General features: G+C 39.6%; 1 protein-coding gene across 1 annotated transcript in view; it reads right to left on the reverse strand.

Moving 5' to 3' along the window:
• Positions 1-5689: 5689 nt before the first annotated feature.
• The window catches only part of tiam1b (TIAM Rac1 associated GEF 1b), a 36717-nt gene continuing 24501 nt past the window's right edge, over positions 5690-17905 (reverse strand). Inside the window, exons 16-28 of the mRNA XM_053320570.1 lie at positions 15635-15679; positions 12957-13142; positions 11571-11639; positions 11131-11256; positions 10918-11026; positions 9657-9836; positions 9422-9540; positions 9226-9334; positions 9038-9096; positions 8404-8509; positions 8183-8270; positions 7884-8056; positions 5690-6227 (exon numbers count right to left, since the gene is read on the reverse strand). Coding sequence (XP_053176545.1) covers positions 5698-6227; positions 7884-8056; positions 8183-8270; positions 8404-8509; positions 9038-9096; positions 9226-9334; positions 9422-9540; positions 9657-9836; positions 10918-11026; positions 11131-11256; positions 11571-11639; positions 12957-13142; positions 15635-15679 — 1899 coding nt within the window. The 3' untranslated portion in view covers positions 5690-5697. The remainder of the gene's footprint in view (positions 6228-7883; positions 8057-8182; positions 8271-8403; positions 8510-9037; positions 9097-9225; positions 9335-9421; positions 9541-9656; positions 9837-10917; positions 11027-11130; positions 11257-11570; positions 11640-12956; positions 13143-15634; positions 15680-17905) is intronic.

Below are 17905 nucleotides of genomic sequence, written 5' to 3' on the forward strand. Positions count from 1 at the left end.
GACACGTGCAGGTGAGGCTAGCATGACTGAAAACAGTGCAAGTTTATGATGACTTTCAATTTGTCATGGTAGGTTATTCTCCTGCTTTGTCAAAGTCAAAGTCTTATTTTGTGACAAGTTAACATTTTGGAGGTAAAGGTCATTACAGTATAATGCAATGCTGTACCTGACCTACCCCTTTGATTGACAGATCCCTGTGACTCTCCGGTGATTCAGCTGTATACATTAGACTGCATTGCAAAGAAACACTGCCTTGAAGTAAAGCACATTGAGTCAGACTATTAAAGAATTATGATATAAAAATGTAAGAATATTAGATAAATCATGTTTTTCTCTTGTTTTTTTCCAAAATTAGTCAGCAAGAGGGACTGAAATATGGCAATGTCCCAGTAACAACAGAATGTGTGGTTAAAGGGCAGCACGCACGCACGCATGCACACACACACACACAAACCACACAAACCACACAAACCACATAACAGCAGCAGTTTATAGCTCAGTTTATTCACACAGCCAATCTCCAATCAAATTTAAATATGGATAAACAACTCACATTTTCAGACACTATACTGCAAAACTTTATCTTTATATTTTAAAATGACCATTGTATGCTGAGGGTGTCAACTGAAACAACAACGTCACTGTGTGTTGCACTAAAATCAACTTTGGTGTGTAATGTTTTATTTAGAAGGGAGTTAGTGATGCATCTGATACTTGTACGTGACATCAGTGTGAGCCTCATTAACTCTCTTCGTTAAGGATGGAGAATTTACATAATGCCACTCATTAAAGTGAACCCACTCATTAAAGAGAAAATCATCAGTCAGTCGGCCTGCTCAGAGTTTTTCTATCATCTGACTTGTTTGTTGAAACTTGTATATTTAAAGTTACAGTTTTAAGTTGCTTTAACCTAGGCTAAAATGATTTAAAGCTGACCAGGTAAATGAATGACCTAATTATAGATCAAGAGGAAATGTTTCAAAAAAGTTCCCAAGAGACACCCCTTTATTCAAACTCATTCAGTCTTGCAAAGGTTACACAATGTTGGCCATCCTGTTTCTGAGAAATAGGAGAGACAGAAAAACAAAGCAAGAGAGAGAGAGAGACATAGAGATATGGCAGGAAAAGGAACAGAAACTGGAAAGCCTGTTGAACAGGTTTGCTGAGTGATACAATCACCACGCGCTCAGCTGCTTCAAATGTAAACAGATGTGCTCATGATGAGAAACAGAGAAACATAGCTATGAACTCAAAAACACCAAACCTATATTGCGAAGTAGAGATGGGACCTCTGAACAGCTGGAATTCTTGCCAGGGATTTTGATGTGGGATGGAACTGATTAAATCTATACTGTGATAACATTACACTGAATGTAACTGAATACTCAGTAATGTGCAAGTTAGAGCTGGTGCAGTGACAAATCCAGCAGACTTTGTGTGCCACCTGCTGTATATAAACATGACTACACATCTCTGGTGCACAATAAGATTTATATAACATTTTGCAGGTATTTTAAAAGAAATGCATTGCTTGTTTTTCTTACAAACCCAGCCTGTGCTATGTTATCTCAGATAGGACATGTATTGTTAACTGAGTCTGAAGATATTCGCTCCTGCAAAGCAAAGAGACAGGCAGAGCAGCCCCAGCCCATCTCTTCACTCTGTCATTCAATACTGGATCCTATTGCTTCAGCATGATGGAGTCTGAAGTGATCTTTCTCCTCTATCTAAGGAGCACCAGGTCTTTTGTGGTATGTTGTAGTGATTGACAAGTGTGAGAGGGGGGTGGTAAAGGGGAATGAGACTGGTTGACAGTGTCTACAGAGCTCATAGATAAGACTGTGAGAACCATAGATTTAGTGTCCAGAGCAGGAATACTCCTTTAAGTGTTCATTAGTAGGTTCTTTACTGTATTATTACTGCATAGTTGGAAATATCACTGATATTATTGTTGCAGAGGCTTCAACTTGTGATTGCCTTACCTTCATAATGCTTTGTGGATAGTTTTGTTCAAAACTGGCATGTTGGTGTCATAGCAACCTTTTGACATGGCCAATTCTTCATCAGTCTACTAAAGTCACAGCTTGTCACTTTTTCTTATTTATTTATTTATTGATTTATTCTTTTTGATAAGTCCATTTTACAACTGGAGCTCCTATATCTGTCAATAACTTTAGGAGCTGACTAACAGGTGGCTGAATTATGACAGGTAGGTAGATAGGTGATGTAAGATGATAGCAGTGTGTGTCACTCAAAAGTAAAGATTAAATCGATCTTTACCATAGCAAGAAATTGAAAATTCAACATTAAATGGAAGCATAAGGAAGACAAGTATCAACAACTCAAACACTTTATTTTGTAGCAGCACCACCAGTGAGGGAAAAAAGGTGTTGTTTGGACTGAGAGTCACATCATAGAGGCCATATGATCACCTACAGTAAAATCAAAAGGATTTGCCCGGTGTACATTTATCATTGTAGACTTCAAACATCTTTCATTAGTAATGTTAGTATGCTGTATAGAAGACTAGCTTATCTCTGTTCAACCTCATATGTATTTTACTATATATAGTAATAAATATAGCATATAGTAGAGTAAAAACAATCTTCTGATATAGCTTATACAAGTGATGAGAAAGTGAGGGAGAAGATTTATTTTTTTTATTTTTCTTGGATGCTTGGATGACTGGATTCCCTGCCAGACCCCTGCTTACAGAGCCCTGCAGGAACATGGTATCCCCCTTCCTGATCAACTGCTCAATTGTTTGAATGTCCAATAGCATTCAAACAACAGAGATGGACACAATAAAAAAGCACTTTAAAACAGAATAGTCCTTCAGTGAATACCAGTTTGTTGAAGCTCATAATATTTGGTTCTTGTTCAAATTTACAGGGATTGAAGTTAGTACCATTTTTAGGCCATATTTTGTAGTGCTGTAGTTAAGTGCCTTTCAGTCAGTGTAGGTGAGAGTCTACTTGTTAATGCTGTTAATCTTTGCTAATGTAGTTTTCCTGTGATTGGCATTCGTGATTATTCTGCTGTGTTCATGACCGACCGATGTACCAACAATTCAAATCTTAAAAATCATGATGACATTTGCAAGACAAAAAGAATCTTGGCAAAAGAGCCTCACTAACACTCTCTAAAAGATACTTATAGTCCAGAGAAATTATCATTCAGTGGAATCAACAAAAAAAGTCTAAATTAAGAAAAAAAAGCTAAGAGAGTTTAATCTCTTTTTTTTTAGCAATGGACTAATAAGGCACGAGATATTAAAAATTACCTCCTATTTTTTTTAATTCAGTTTAGTATGTTTATTTAATCTACATAGCTGACATCATTGGCTCTCGCATTTCTGACAATCTTTGTTTTCAGTCTATTAAAATTTCTCTTTGTTGAGTTTTTTCAAGTGAGAGCTCTATGTTGCATACAGTCATCCTTTCTCTGATCATTTCTCTGATAAAATGGGTTGTAGCTGCTTCACAATCATTTAGACCAGATCTTGCGGTTCGCGAAAGTTTTGGTTGATTAGACATTTTTTTTTATATTCCCCCTCGCCAAATTGAAATGTATTTAAATACACATTAACATGAATTCAACACAGTGAATAGATAAACAGAGGCAGAAGACGTCTTTCAGTCATGCACACATTCAGCGACACACAAGAGCTCTTTCAAGCTGGGCACCGGTTCATTCACAACACCTGTCCCGCCAACGAGGAGGACCCGCCCCTGTCGCTGCTGTGCCAATCACGAGGCCGTACCTTGCACATGTTTAAAATAAAAACATTAATATGTGTATTACAGACATCCCAACTCTCCTGGAAGTTGTGGGAGTCTCCCGCGTATTGATAGCGGCTCCCTGACGCCCGCAAATGAAATCCTATCTCCCGGAATCTGGAGCGAGGAAGAGCGCCAACTAGAGAGTGACTGCGCGCGTGTTTTTGTGTGACTATAAATGCAGCGCGTGTGAGAGCAAAGCGTCCTTATAGCTGGCCCTCCCTAAAATGACTTTTTGCAGGTTGGGATGTCTGGTATTATTTTAATATCTTAGTATTGAATGCACAATAACAAGGTACATTTATACATGGCACTATAGGACCAGTTTAATATAAAACACAATTTTATACTGGGGTCCCCGCTCCATCTCTCCATCAGTTTGAGGGTCCTTGGCCTGGAAAACGTTGAAGACCCCTGATTTAGACACTAAATTGGCAGTGGTTTTCAAACACATTGTGTTAACATCCTATTAAGGTTCCATCTTTAGTTTCACCCTTTTTTTTCTCTGAGATTGCAGTAAGTCTTTCTGGGTTGCTTTAAGGCAAAAAAAAAACATCGATTAGCTGCTCAGTGTTGTTCTCAGGCATGCCTGTGCACATTTTTGTTATTCTCACATCATAAAATGGTTTGAGTGGATGATGTTTGCAGAGCTGCAGGGAATGAGTTATGCTGTTGAGCAAAAATCACACAAATCAATGAATCACTACAAAGAAGGGCTTTGAATTATAAGTAAGAAACAACTGTATTTATTATGATATCAATACATTTTTTATATACACACAGTAACAAAAATGCAGTCTTAGTAGCACAATGAGTTGTTTACAAGTATGACTTCTTTCACTGTTTAGGCTTAACTGCAAGTCTTTCCCTTGATTGCTTGAGCAAATTTGGACATTCTTTATGAAAAAAACAACAAACATGATGTTTTGCTTACAAATTAATTTACATGTGAATAAATAAAAAAAAGATTGCTTTGTAATCCATTACCAGTGAACAATCCTTTTGAACAAACAAGACCTTTTAAAATAGCTGATGTGCAAATTCTATACAATAAAGAGTGGGCACAAGAAGTGTTAAGAATGAAATGTAATATTGAGTGTTCTTTGAATAGCAATACTGAAGAGCAAAAATGAAACAAAATGGAGAAAAATGGTTTCACAGTAAACAAAAACATGAAACAGCAAAAAGCAAATTCAAGTAAAACAGGATTATGTTAAGTTAAAACAAATTAAAATTCCATAGACTGTGTGACATAGGGGCTATTACATAATTCAACTATTAAATGCAACAAATGAACAAACAAAATATTTTCCAGGCTAAAAAGATAGCTTTAAGTCTGGAAAACTGAAGATCAAAATCATATATTACACATAAAGAGGAAAGCTGTTCCCAAAACATGTCAGTGTATATTCATTAAAAATGTACAAGTACAGTAAACTATGCAAGACAAGACTGTCCTTTGCACTTATTTATTCTATTTCTTTAAGGACAAATAATATACAGCCCTTAACTATAATAATATCTCTGAGTCACACAGACAAAAAAATACTCATGTTCCCACAATACCCAAATTTGGCAACTGCAGGCAGGACTATAGAACGCTGCCTAAATGTGCAAACCATGCCAATCAAAGCAACTGATTAGATTCCATGATTGTACCATTAGTTCATCTCTCAAAGCTTACACTTGACCTCTATGTAACAGCATTTGATTTAGGATAAAGCACCCTCATTCTGTTTTCCTGTATTGCTCCACTGATAATCTTACCTGTACAAAAAGCATTCAGCGAGAGTAAGGTAAGGAAGTATCTTCTACTAGCTGTGCGATATAAGTCAATGCCCATGCATTGTTGGTGAAAGTTGATGACGGATCTTTATGGAGACTGTGTAAAGCTGTCTAAGACACTTGGCATCTGCTTTTATGTGTCACAGTCTGGGGAGGAACCTGAGTGATTCCTTCGCACCCAAATTTCATCTTCCTCCGTTTGCTTTTTATCCTCCACACTGTCATCGGTCGTCGTGTCGGACTGCTTCGAATCAGTAGGTGTCTCACTGACTGTTGGAGACATGAGGTCCTTGCCATCCTCTGTTTCCTCACCCTCCAAGGATAAAGCCATGATGGAGCCTTCTAGGTTGGCCTCAGTGGACGGCGCTCTGGGTGTCTGGGAGAACTCTTCATCTTCGTCACTCAGGATGTCGGTCTCCTTCATCTCTTCCTGGTCCTCGTATTCTTCTAGATCAAACTGCTCTTCCACCCAGCGATCGGTGTCACCTGCTAACTCAGGCTGCTGCTGGCGTCGTTGGTCCTCTTGCTGCAGCCGATTTGAGTTGGGCTCCTGAGGTGAGGGGAGGTCCTGTTCAGGCTCTCCATCAAAAACGATGTCTGTGTCGATGGTAAAACGGTTGCGCACTAGCTTCCTTCTTCCTAGGGTCCTGGTTGGGGCGGATGCTGTGAAAAACACAATAGGAATTACTAAGTTAGGTTTGCATGAATTTTACAACATCCTACTTGAGGAAGATAACATGCGTTGAAAAGTAGTTATTTTTTAGGGTGGTTCTGAGTAACCTTAAATTATTACACCATTTACTGCCACCAACTACACCATGCTGAGCATACCCTGGTTTGCATACGAAATCAGAAAATGTTCTCTGCGAAGAAGAGAGAACTTATCAAACTATCTAAATTATGGCAAAACAAAGTAACTGTAAACTAGTCTGTAATGTCTGCCTATTCCAAAAATTACAATAAATCACCTGTGGTTTTGTTTTACTTGAGGCATCCCCCCACATATTCGTTATTCATTGTTGACTACACACCTGTGAGCCAATGGGCATGTTGGTCTCAAAATGAGGTGTGGTCAGGCGCATTGGTGGTGCATTGCTATTTTGAGGCAGAGGAAAGCAATTGTGCTACTGACCAAAAAAAACAGATCTAAAGTCACTGGCGCATATGTTATGGTTATTTATTTGACTCATCAAGAGTCCAATATGCTCCTAGATAGATGGGTGGGCAGCGTGCAGTGTGCCTGTTACGCACACGGGCACGCAGTAGCACACTAACGTAAAACATCACTAATAAAAAGGGCCACAGTGTGAATTCGTATTATGATGTACATCAACATATTAAATAAAAGGTCACAATGATGTGCCAATATGTTATCAGAATCTGTCAATGTAGTCATGTGACCAATCCTGGTAAATCCGCCATCAATCTAACTATCCACCAAGGTGACAGCGCTCCTGGATATTAAAGGGAATGGGAGATGACACTCTGATTGGTTTACCGCGTGTTACTCCCAAAACACGCCTATGATTAATGAGGGGACTTAAGTCCGACCCTTTTAGACCATGTGCCTGGCGCAGTGGCCATTTTTCCGCCGTTTAAATAGCAACAGTGGATTTGGATACGCCCCAAAGGCACTTGCGCCACACGCTTCACACCATGCACTATAGATGGTTAAAATAGAGCCCTAAAGAGAGAAAGAGAATACAAGCAATATCTTATGATTGGTTGTGGTATGTTGTGATTATATCACAGCTAAGGGATGTTGTTGGGCCCAATACGCAGCAGTGGGTGAACAACCCCCTTAAAACCCCATTATTGCCAAATATTACAATATAGAAATTATAGACACAATCCAATAAAAACTGTTTTATGAAGTAAAACCAAGTGTTTATAATAACGTTGGGCCTATTCATTTGTTTAGAAGATGCATTGATTAGTTGTGGTGAGGATGCTGAGGACCTTCTCCAGACACTAAGGTTCAGTCACCAATAGTTCTGGAGAGAGGCCTCACATTTGTGCCAAATTTGGTCATTATCTGTCTTGCTTAAAGATTCACATCTGAAACATTTTGCAACATGGGGGACATTGGTTGGTGGAGCTTTGTGTTAGTCCCTGCTTGCTTACAGATTGTGGGCAACATTTTAATGGTAGTCACAGTATGACATTTAAAAATAGAACTGTAAAAAGGACATTAAACGTCATAGCCATATTACACCAGCTATCAACTAATCAGATTGTAAGATTTTAACTACCCGTTTTATGATCTGAATTAGGCCACTTTCAGTTGTAGGGTGAATGCAGCTAATGACTGGCATTTACCGGCTCTATTAATGACAGGACGGGCTCCCTTCAGGGCACAGAGGCGCTTTCCTCCAAAGGGCACATACTGCTGGTTGAGGGGTAAACTCTCTGTTTTCAGGAGTTGCCGACGGTGCTTTTCCCTCAAGATGGAATGGATGGTCTTCAAAAAGTCTTTTCTACTCTCCGGAGAGCTGAGGGAGACAGAAGGCCACGTTATCAGTTTGTCACTCTATAGATAGCAGCAGACAGGATCGTATCAGTGGCACACAAGCTTCAATCTGCAGTGGAATTCAAACTCCATTAGACGAGATCCTCACCTACAGCACAGCTGAAATGTCCTCTCTGGTCTTCCCTCTGACTCTGATTTTGTGTGAACAATCTCACACATAGCAGAACCCTCACCATCTGAAGAAGAAATTAACACTCACATTTGATCTCTTGTACAGAGCACTCTAGTAAGATTTTCTGAGATAATCATTTCTGGATTTACAACAATACAGCCTGAGTGATGAAATACTTCATTCACTGAGTCACTTACCTGCATTAGCCAAGGACCTGACTTGAAGGGCGTCTGTAGGAATCATGTGACGGTATCGGAAGGGGTCTTTTTCCTCTGAAGCTACAGATGCTCGATGGGAACCACCCTTTGATTTATCAGACAAATTATGTCAGTATCACATTTCAGAACCATGATTGTGAAATGAGCTCCATCAACTTCAAAAGGACCAATGTGTAAGATTTAGGGTGATCTAGGGGTAGGGTAGAAATGGAATAGAATGGCAATAAGTATGTTTAACTTATAACCTGAAAATAAGAATGGTGTTTTAATTACTTTAAAATGAGCCCTTTATATCTACACAGGGAGCAGGCCCCCCCACAGAGCCTGCCATGTTTCCATAGCAGCCCAAACACTGGCTCTAAACACATTTTTTATGACTTTCGTAGCCACTGTAGATTCTCCTACATGCTTGAAAGGGAGGTGTTGAGGGGAGGGGGGGTTCATTTGGTGGCAATCTACAATCCCACTGCTAGATGCCACTAAATCGTACACACTGGTCCTTTAATGCTGTTTAATAGGTGACCCACTGGACTGATTCTGAAACTGGTACATGAGCAAAGAAAATGTATGATGCTGGTGTTGCAGATGCTTTCTTGCATGTGTGAGAACTCACCATTTTCTTTTTCTGTTTGGACCCATCCTTGCACACAAAGACCACTGCTGTTTTGAACACTAAAAGAAATTGTATACAAAACACTGTTATCATTACATACTTCAGACAAATAGCAGTGAAAACATGTATGTATGCCACAGCAGTCATACTCATTACGTGATCATGAAAAAAAATTAGCCCTGACGTACCAAATGTAGCCATCTGAGGCTCTTTCTTCCATTTTCCTAAAGAGGCAGGAGGGTTGATCCAGGTCACACTGGTGTGCAGTAGCAGGTCTCCCATGGACAGATCAGCAACCTGGAAATAGCAACAAAATTTCAACAGTCACTTGACATGTACCCTTAAATTGACAGAACAGAGCCACACCATTTTCGTCCAACCTACTTCTTTCTTTTCACCGCTCTGCTCAGTGATGAGCTGATCGAACACAGCCCCGAACTCCTCATGGATCTTCTGCATCTCGTTGATGTGGCTGGCAACTTTGTTCATGGCTTTCATGGCAACTGCAGACAAGCAGAAAACAATATGAATTCATTTTTTGTAATCACATGTATTCACCCCGGTCCTCCCTTGTCAAATGATTTTAATATTCTTGGCCAGCTATATGACCGGGACTCACCATCCAGGTGGTAGTGCTCCTCACTGTCTGGGTCTGTGAGTGAGTAGAGCTCCTTCAGCAGGAGAGGATACTTCAGCACCCTCTGGATGGGTTTGATCAGGTACGACTCAAGGGTGGACGAGTGCTGCTGCTTGGGATTACGCTCATCCAGGAAAGCCTTGAAATCAGTATCGGTTTTGGCTGAAATGACCAATAAAGAACATTTATTGAAACACCTCCAGACATCTTACTCATCATTTATTTGCTCTTTCCACAATCGCATGTACAAATAATTAAACAACCAAAGAGTAGAATCAAGTAATTTTTTATCATGATCTGTAATTTACAATAATAAAGTTTGTACTCTGTTCATGTGAAACTGGTGGTTGTTGCTCATTTTGATATTACCCAGGTTAGTGTTGCATAAACATCTTGAATTTTTCAATTACATTATACTTTACTTTTAACTTTTTTAAATTATGTGGGAAAACTCAGACATATATATTTCACTTAAGCTACCAAACTTTGTCCATGCTGTGACATGCAGACTGAAGTGGCTGTTCAGAACAAAATCAGGCTTGCATTTAAAGGGTTGTGTTGTTTGAAATAGAGATAAGATATAACATACAATCTCTTCCTAAACATGTTGGTTACATGATTGTCAGTGTGTTTTGGAAGGAGACAGACAAGAAATGAAATGGGTTAGAAGTCCCACAGATCAACTAACCAGTAATCAACAAGGAGGCACAGCCAAAATCCACAAACATTTTGAGAGAAACACAATGGAGAAGTTTGCAAGGGTACATGTGTGTTTGCAGAGCTCAGTGCGAAAATCGTGCAAGTCTTGGAACTGAAATGATCATTTAGTGTAGTTGTAGACTAGTTGTTTATTTTAGCGTAGGCAAATAATCATGTGTTCAGTACATTAAAAAACACCTTTACCTAAATAACAAGTCACCAAACTCAATAACTAGTTGACTCCTTGAATGAAATGCAAATGCAAACAAATCTATCCACTCAAGTGTTAAAAGGAGTGGGTGTGCTAGCTAGAGAACAGACTGTTCAACACTGCTCATTATATAATATACAATGTTGCAGGGCTTTATAGCTGAGGAAGCCACCAGCTTGAAAGTATGCAGAGGTCAAATGGACAACTGTCTGGCTGACAACTCTGTGGAGCAGATTTATGTAGCCTTGCAGGACATGGCAGATGGTTGATGGATAAATACATCCTCTCCTTTGAGCAAAGGAGGAATGTCGACCCAAGAGCACATTTACTCACCCTTTACGAGGACCTTAGGGACTTTGGTGTGGCTGGCGCAGAAAGCACTGTAGATTTTAAAACGGTCTGCATAGTACAGGAAAGAGCCTCCTAGGGAAAAGAGGATTTTCTGTGAAAAAGGGAAGAGAAGTTACTCAACCAGAAGTTATTAAAGCCTTTATGAGTCTGTTGCTTGTCATATCTTGTGGTGTGTATTTCACAAAGAGAGTATACCTTAAATTGATCCACACTCTCTAGCTTTTCCAGATCTGGAACTAGTCTGGTTCCATCTTCCAGTGTCTTGAGAAACTCAACTTGGAACTCAACCATTTCCGGCAAATTCCCAAACAGTACATCCAGCTGGAAAAGAAAGACATTTGAGCAAAATCTAAATAAGTTGTCCTTATTTTACAGTATTCTGTAATATTTCCTAAAATCTTCGTGTCGTGCATCAATTACTAGTCTCTTGCCGCAGTTGGAGCATGTAAACAATCAAAGTCTCTTTATTTTTCAAACCCCCCTCTCTCCATCTCTGTCTCTCTCATTGTCCACCCCTCTTGTTCTCGTAAGTGGCTACTCTTTACATGATTATGTAACCCACTGGTCCTGGAACATTTCCACAGTGTTGTTATTTAAAAGCCAACTACCCCTTAAATATCCACAGAGAAACATACCTCATCCTGAGTAAGGAAGGTCTCTTTCTGTAGTGGAGTTAAATATCTCCCGATGAGGCAATTGAGGTCCTGCAAGACAAGAGTGGATTATGTTTGATTCAGGGTCATCTGTGTCACTGCTTGAAATACTGGCATGAAAAATACACAGCTCTAAATAAGACTTAAATATTCCTCACAAGAAGACTGTGATCAAGAGGCAGAAATAGTCTGAGGGAACAGAAATAAATAGTCTATTCAAGATCAAAGGCAGAGGAGCTGGTGAATGCCTGTCTGCATCCACTTGAAAAAGACAGGAACTATATGGAAACTCAATTAAATAAATTATTCTAGCGAAAGTTACCTAAGCTGAACTGTAAGAAAAGCCTGTGAGATTAATTAGCAGTTCTTCTAAAAAGTAGGGAAATAGACCTCCTATCGTCTTCAAAGAAGAATGGCTGATCTAACACAACAATGCACAATTAATCTACTATTAATGTAAAATTATTGGTCCTAAATTTGAGGAACCTAAAATATGTGCATCCTATGAAGAATGTAATTATGTGTTAGAAGGAAAAATATCTAGATCAAATATTTAAGATAATGTAAACATGCCATTGAAAAGACCTCCTAAAATATTGTATACCAATTTAACGTAGCTATGTGATGTATCATAGCAACATGAGATGTTTTAAAAAAGCCTCAAAAAGACTTTGTGCCCAAAATGGTAAAAAATGTTTTTTTTTTTATGTTTTAACGAGTAGTCATGACAACATAAGTGAACAAAAATAAATTGGATCAGTTGTAACAAGCTGCAAAGAACTAACATGAATATTATAGGTATGTAGCCTACGATAGGTGTTTCCATTATTTTTGTCTACCCTAATATTACAACAGCAGCTGAGCTTCAAGTCCCACTTCAACTGCACACAGTGACACATAAAACACATCCACGTGTCCATTTGACTGTGGGTAAGTAGGACAGATCGCCAAGTATCCCAAAAATCACACTGTATCCTTTAAAGCTGCTACAATAAACTAAACAATCTATCATGCACAATGTAATTTCTTTATATATATGTATATACTGTCTGTACCCCCAGTAATGAGGTATACCATTCTAGAGAGCCTTGACATTATCCCATTATACACCCTCTTTAACCCAGTTATTCCACTGAGCCACATTTATAACGGGCAGAAAAAGATTAGGCAATATCCAGGCAAGGGCACAGCTGTGTCCCCCTTATGTCTCTCGGGACACAAAGATAAATATGGATTGGTCATGTGGAATAGATCATGTGACTAACACAATCCGCGGTGGACAGAAACACAGATCGATGGACAGGAGGAACACATGCATACACTCAAAAAGACCATCTGGTCCTTACAAGCAAGATGAATGATACTGACTTTGACATAGGTGCGTTCAGTCTCCACGAGTTCACAGATGACTTTGCGGAGCTTGTCAGCATCAGAGAGCTGTCGGAGAGTTGCAGGAGGTGGGAAGGGTGAGTCTGGGCTCGGCGAAGAGGACACACACTCCGAGGGATTCATGTCATGGAGACTGCGGCAGAAAGCAGCGACCTGCTCCGTACTCTGCGAGGAAAATGAAGAGGGAAAGGAAAAAGAGAAAAAGCTTTGATAAATTATGTAACTCCAACTTGAAGTTAAAGGAAAAAAAAGATCTAACCATCAATAAATCAACACAGAAACAAGCACCTCAGATTTTAGCTTGTAGGTGTCACTTTCCACCTACTGATGTTCACGGATTCATGACTATGCAGAGAGTGAGCCTGGAAAGAGGCAGAGAGGCAGCTCTAGAAACATCATTTGCACTAATTTGATCTATTTTCAGTCTCATAACAATAACTCTCCACCTCTCTCTCTCTTTCACTCACACCCCTATTTTCCCTGGTGTTTTCCTCCTACTAACGGTTCAGTGGTATAATGATTCATCTCTTTTTACGGAATCAAAATATACCCACAACAATGTCTGTCCACATACAGTATGGGTTGCCCTGGAGACTGGCCCTGATGTGCATTAGACTATAATTTTGGACAAAAATAGACCTTACTCAGCATACATGCAGAACTAATACGGTTAGTTTGTTCACAACAGGCTACAGCCTCACCGCCGACCGTAAGTGTTTTGACTTTTTGAATCAATACAAGCACAAAATAAAAAGCACAAAGAGAACTCTATTCATGCCCAGTAAACCCTCCTTTCATTTTATGAGGAAAGCTTTTAATGTATTAAACACAAAACAATTGACAAAAGTTGAAAGGAGCACACGGTTATGGCAACATGGCAGGTATCGACACTGCCACAGGCCATGAGAGAGCAATATAAAAGTTTCTTATCAGCCAGACAGAAGTAATTTATCCAATAGCACCAACAAGCTCCTCCAGGAAATAATAAATAACAAAAATACAGCTTCCAGACATCTGCAGAAGATGGATTATCATCCTCAGATAAAATAATCTTAATTAAGATATAAGCTACTGATCTACCATGAGTGTACACATCTGAGGGCATCAGATATATCACTATGTATAAAAAGGAGTGTATAATTTATTGCACTTTATCAAGATTTCCAACAGAATAGAATAATATATTAAACTACAAGAGCAAGTTACATACAGAACAAATGAGGAACATTGTGCTATTCAGTGACAGTCACGCATCTTCTCATGCAGCTTTGCAAATGAGAATGGTTATCATTGTTATCTAATCAGACAGATACATTCTTATGTGAGGCACGACAGCCATTTGTTTCTCTTGACAGTGTTCCCAAAATAATCAGGCAGCTCCCAGATCATCAGATGAACTGCATCACATGAACTGGAATTGCAACACTGGCTGTAAATGCAATATCGCAAATGCAGTCTTTATTAATGGACTGCTGCTATTTTAGCCTAATCTATGGTAAAGTGCTGCAATAGGTCTTTTGTAAACTTTGATGTTACTTTTGATGATTGAAAGATGTAAAAAAAAAAGGATGCGTACAAAAGAAAATGTTGGATGAAGAGAGTGGTTTTTGAGAACGTCTTTGAGAGTGGTTTTAGAAGGATGCTTGAAACATCTATTTATGAAAAAAATGTACTAATGACAGTGTGCAGGATTAAGCACATTTCTAACAGCAGTTTTCCTCAGTGCAGCATGTCAGTATGTGTTCCTGCAGAGCATCCCTAATATGCTTTTTACTAATGAGATGCTGTATATTAATCCCAAATTGATGTTAAAGTGTAATATAAGAGCAAAGAAGTTATAAACACACTCACACAGAGACAGACGCAGACACAGGCACACACATAAACATGCACACATTCAAGTTTGCAATCCATAAATCATATCACCCAAAGAAATAATGTGTAGTCATAGTCTTCCCAATCACTATCTAGGCTAATTAACACCGTGGCAGCTTTGGGTGCATAAACACTTATGAAATGGCAAAGAGAAGAGAAAGAACGGGGGAGGGATCAAAGCCTCCAATATCACATCAAAAGAACAATATGTAGATAAGAAAGCTTGTCATGGGTAGAACTAAGATGCCAGAAACTCGTATTTTCCCGAACAAATGACATTTAGATTAAAAAAATGGTTCAAAGCATGAAAGCACTGATGTTGGGGGTAGGAAGAAGATTGCATGCCTGCCCACTGATAAGCCTGAGATCACAACTCAAGGTGCCAAGAACAAGAAGTCACTGCTACAGTCAGAGAGTCACTGAAACAATGCTCAGGATAGTTTGTAAAAGTCATGCAAAGTCAGAAATTCTCTGAGGTCTGTCCTGTAGAGACTTTTCAGCTCCTACATGCTGTGTTATTTAGGCATCCTATGGAGCTCTCCAGTGATTATGGGGCAACTCTGCGACAGAACGGTGACTCACAGTTTCCTGTTGTCTGTCTTACAGCAGCTAAGAGGAGGTGTGAAACAAACACAGAGAAGGAAAGGTGCTTTACCCTAACTGGAATTAAAAAAAGCAGCATCAGCATCAGCATCAATTGTCAACATCAACAATGCCGACATCACAGCAGCAGCAGCTAGCCAGGTAAAGTAAATGGGATACAATCAAGGAAGGAATCTCACCAGATGAAGCATGTCATACATGGAGTCGGAGGAGCGCTTGCTGTGCTTGCTCCATTTCAGGACGGACATAGCTGGGTGCAGGTGGACAGTCAGCGTCAGTCAATGTGCCCGAGAGAGAGAGAGAGAGAGAGACTCCAGACTTTGGAAGGAGTCAAGTCTACACTGCGCTTCACCCACACATTTCTCAGCTCTTTTGTCTTCCCTCTCTTTACAAAAAGGAGAAGGTGCTGTGGTGCTTGTGAGGATGAGTGAAGCTGCTCAGCCTCCTCCTCTCCGCCCACCAGCTCTTACAGCCTTCCAACTCTCCTTCTTTTTGCCTTCACTGTCTGCTGTGGTTCTGTCACTGATAGTCTGCCGTTTTCTCTCTTTTCCTCTCTCTCTTCTCTACAGGCTGGGTAAACTCAGGCACACAGTGTGAGTGTGAAGATCTGGTCGACTGCAGCAGCATTGTAAAAGAGTCCTGATAATCCTCCAGACTGGAGAGAGAGCAAAAGGAGCAATAGGGAAGAAGTCTCCTCCTCAAGGTTGCAGTGGGGCAGGATTGGCTGGTTGAGCCACACCGCAGTGGAATATAAATGCAGGATTTAAGGAAAAGAGGGGGAGAGATGGGGAGAGGGGAGCAGTAGGCTGCAGAATAGGGTGAGCACAAGAACAGCTGGTATGGGAGGTTTTGCAGGAAATGTTTACAGTCGCTAAAAAGGTATTTAATGATAAGACGCAGCCCAGAAAATGCCCATGTTCTGCAAAGAAAAGGAGGATATACATGCAGATATACTCACACACCTCCATGTGTTCAATTTGTGAGTGCATTGACTTATTTAACAATGCAATCTCATGTGTCTCCTTTCCAACCGTGTGCCTCATCTACACCTCACATCAGCTGGTGATTTCACTACTTTTCCAAGATAACAGCCAAACAAATCTGTACACCAAAAATGTTTCTGTGGTAATGTATAGCAAAGCAAAACGGATCTGCAATCAATAAAATGTTGGACTAGTGACTGTTGGTTCACAATGCTAAATGTTTTGGAACCGCAATGCATGCTAGTCTATTGAAAGAGTTGCCAATGTAACTGTATCGTACTACTGCATCTTCCATGATGAAAATCTCAATGTGGTTGGCAAAAGTCAGCACCAAATGTTGAGTCTGGGAAGAAGTACTTGCTCTAAATGTCTGGCACTAAAGTCTGAATTAACCAATGTGATCAGCTAAATACATGCCAGAACAAGTCAGGGCCTGGAAGTAAAGGCTATATATAGCTAATAGCTTTTTTTGTTTTTTGCATTGTGTCACAATGCTTTTTTGGTGCAATGAGTAAAGCTTGTCCCTGTTCCAAAGCACAAAATAAAATAAATAATCCGCACAGATTTTAAAAAGGTATTTGATCGATAGCCATGACTCAATTGCTTTGACAGCGAGCTATTACTTTAAAAGTTTGCTTTGCAGTAAATTCATCATGTTTGAAAGGAAAAAACTCTCAGCTAGTTGGTGTTGCTGCAAGTTGTTGCTCCTTTTATGGAAAAGATCACTGCAAGGGGGACACTTGTCACACAGCCAAAAATACGATGAATCAGCAAACGTGCATAGTTTTGTTCTGTCATTAGTGAACTGGTGGTGCAAATGTAGACGTCATCACTGCATTTCAGATAAGACGGAAATCTTTGCCACCTCAACAACAAGGCAATTCATATAAAAGGCAGAATTGATAAAATATTTGAATAATTGTTATTCATTAAATAAAGCATGTAATTAAAAAAGAAGCAATAAAAGAGCAGAGATTTGACCACTCATCCATTTGAAGGGCAAGTGGGATGACTCAGGATCTCACAGTGATCATTGGAGTTCTTCCAGGGAGCCCATAACCCCAGCTGGTGCAATGAAATATACATAATCAAGTGTTTTGATAAGAGACACTAATCTACAAGAAGATATCATCTTTTCATTCAGTATTGTATGAGCAGAGCCAAGTTGTCAGCTAGTTACAGAAAGGATAAGATGCCAGTGCTTTAATCAAATTTAAAATCTCTTAATCTGAGGCTCTCTGTACTCCACACACATGAAGTCACCATCGTGTTCGCTCCAGCACTTTAATAGCAAGATGTAAGTCTTCAGCTTGGTTCACATCTGTGTGAATGATTTTTTTTAAATGTCCTACTTGGTTGTCTTGCTAATCTTGCTCTGTGCTTTCTTAAGTGTGTGTGTATGTTCATTTAGAGCTAATATAAATACAACTCCATTCATTTTCTGACACCAATCTCAGCACATAATCA

Source organism: Scomber japonicus, chromosome 6 (assembly GCF_027409825.1).
Source record: "Scomber japonicus isolate fScoJap1 chromosome 6, fScoJap1.pri, whole genome shotgun sequence".
Taxonomy (NCBI): domain Eukaryota; kingdom Metazoa; phylum Chordata; class Actinopteri; order Scombriformes; family Scombridae; genus Scomber; species Scomber japonicus.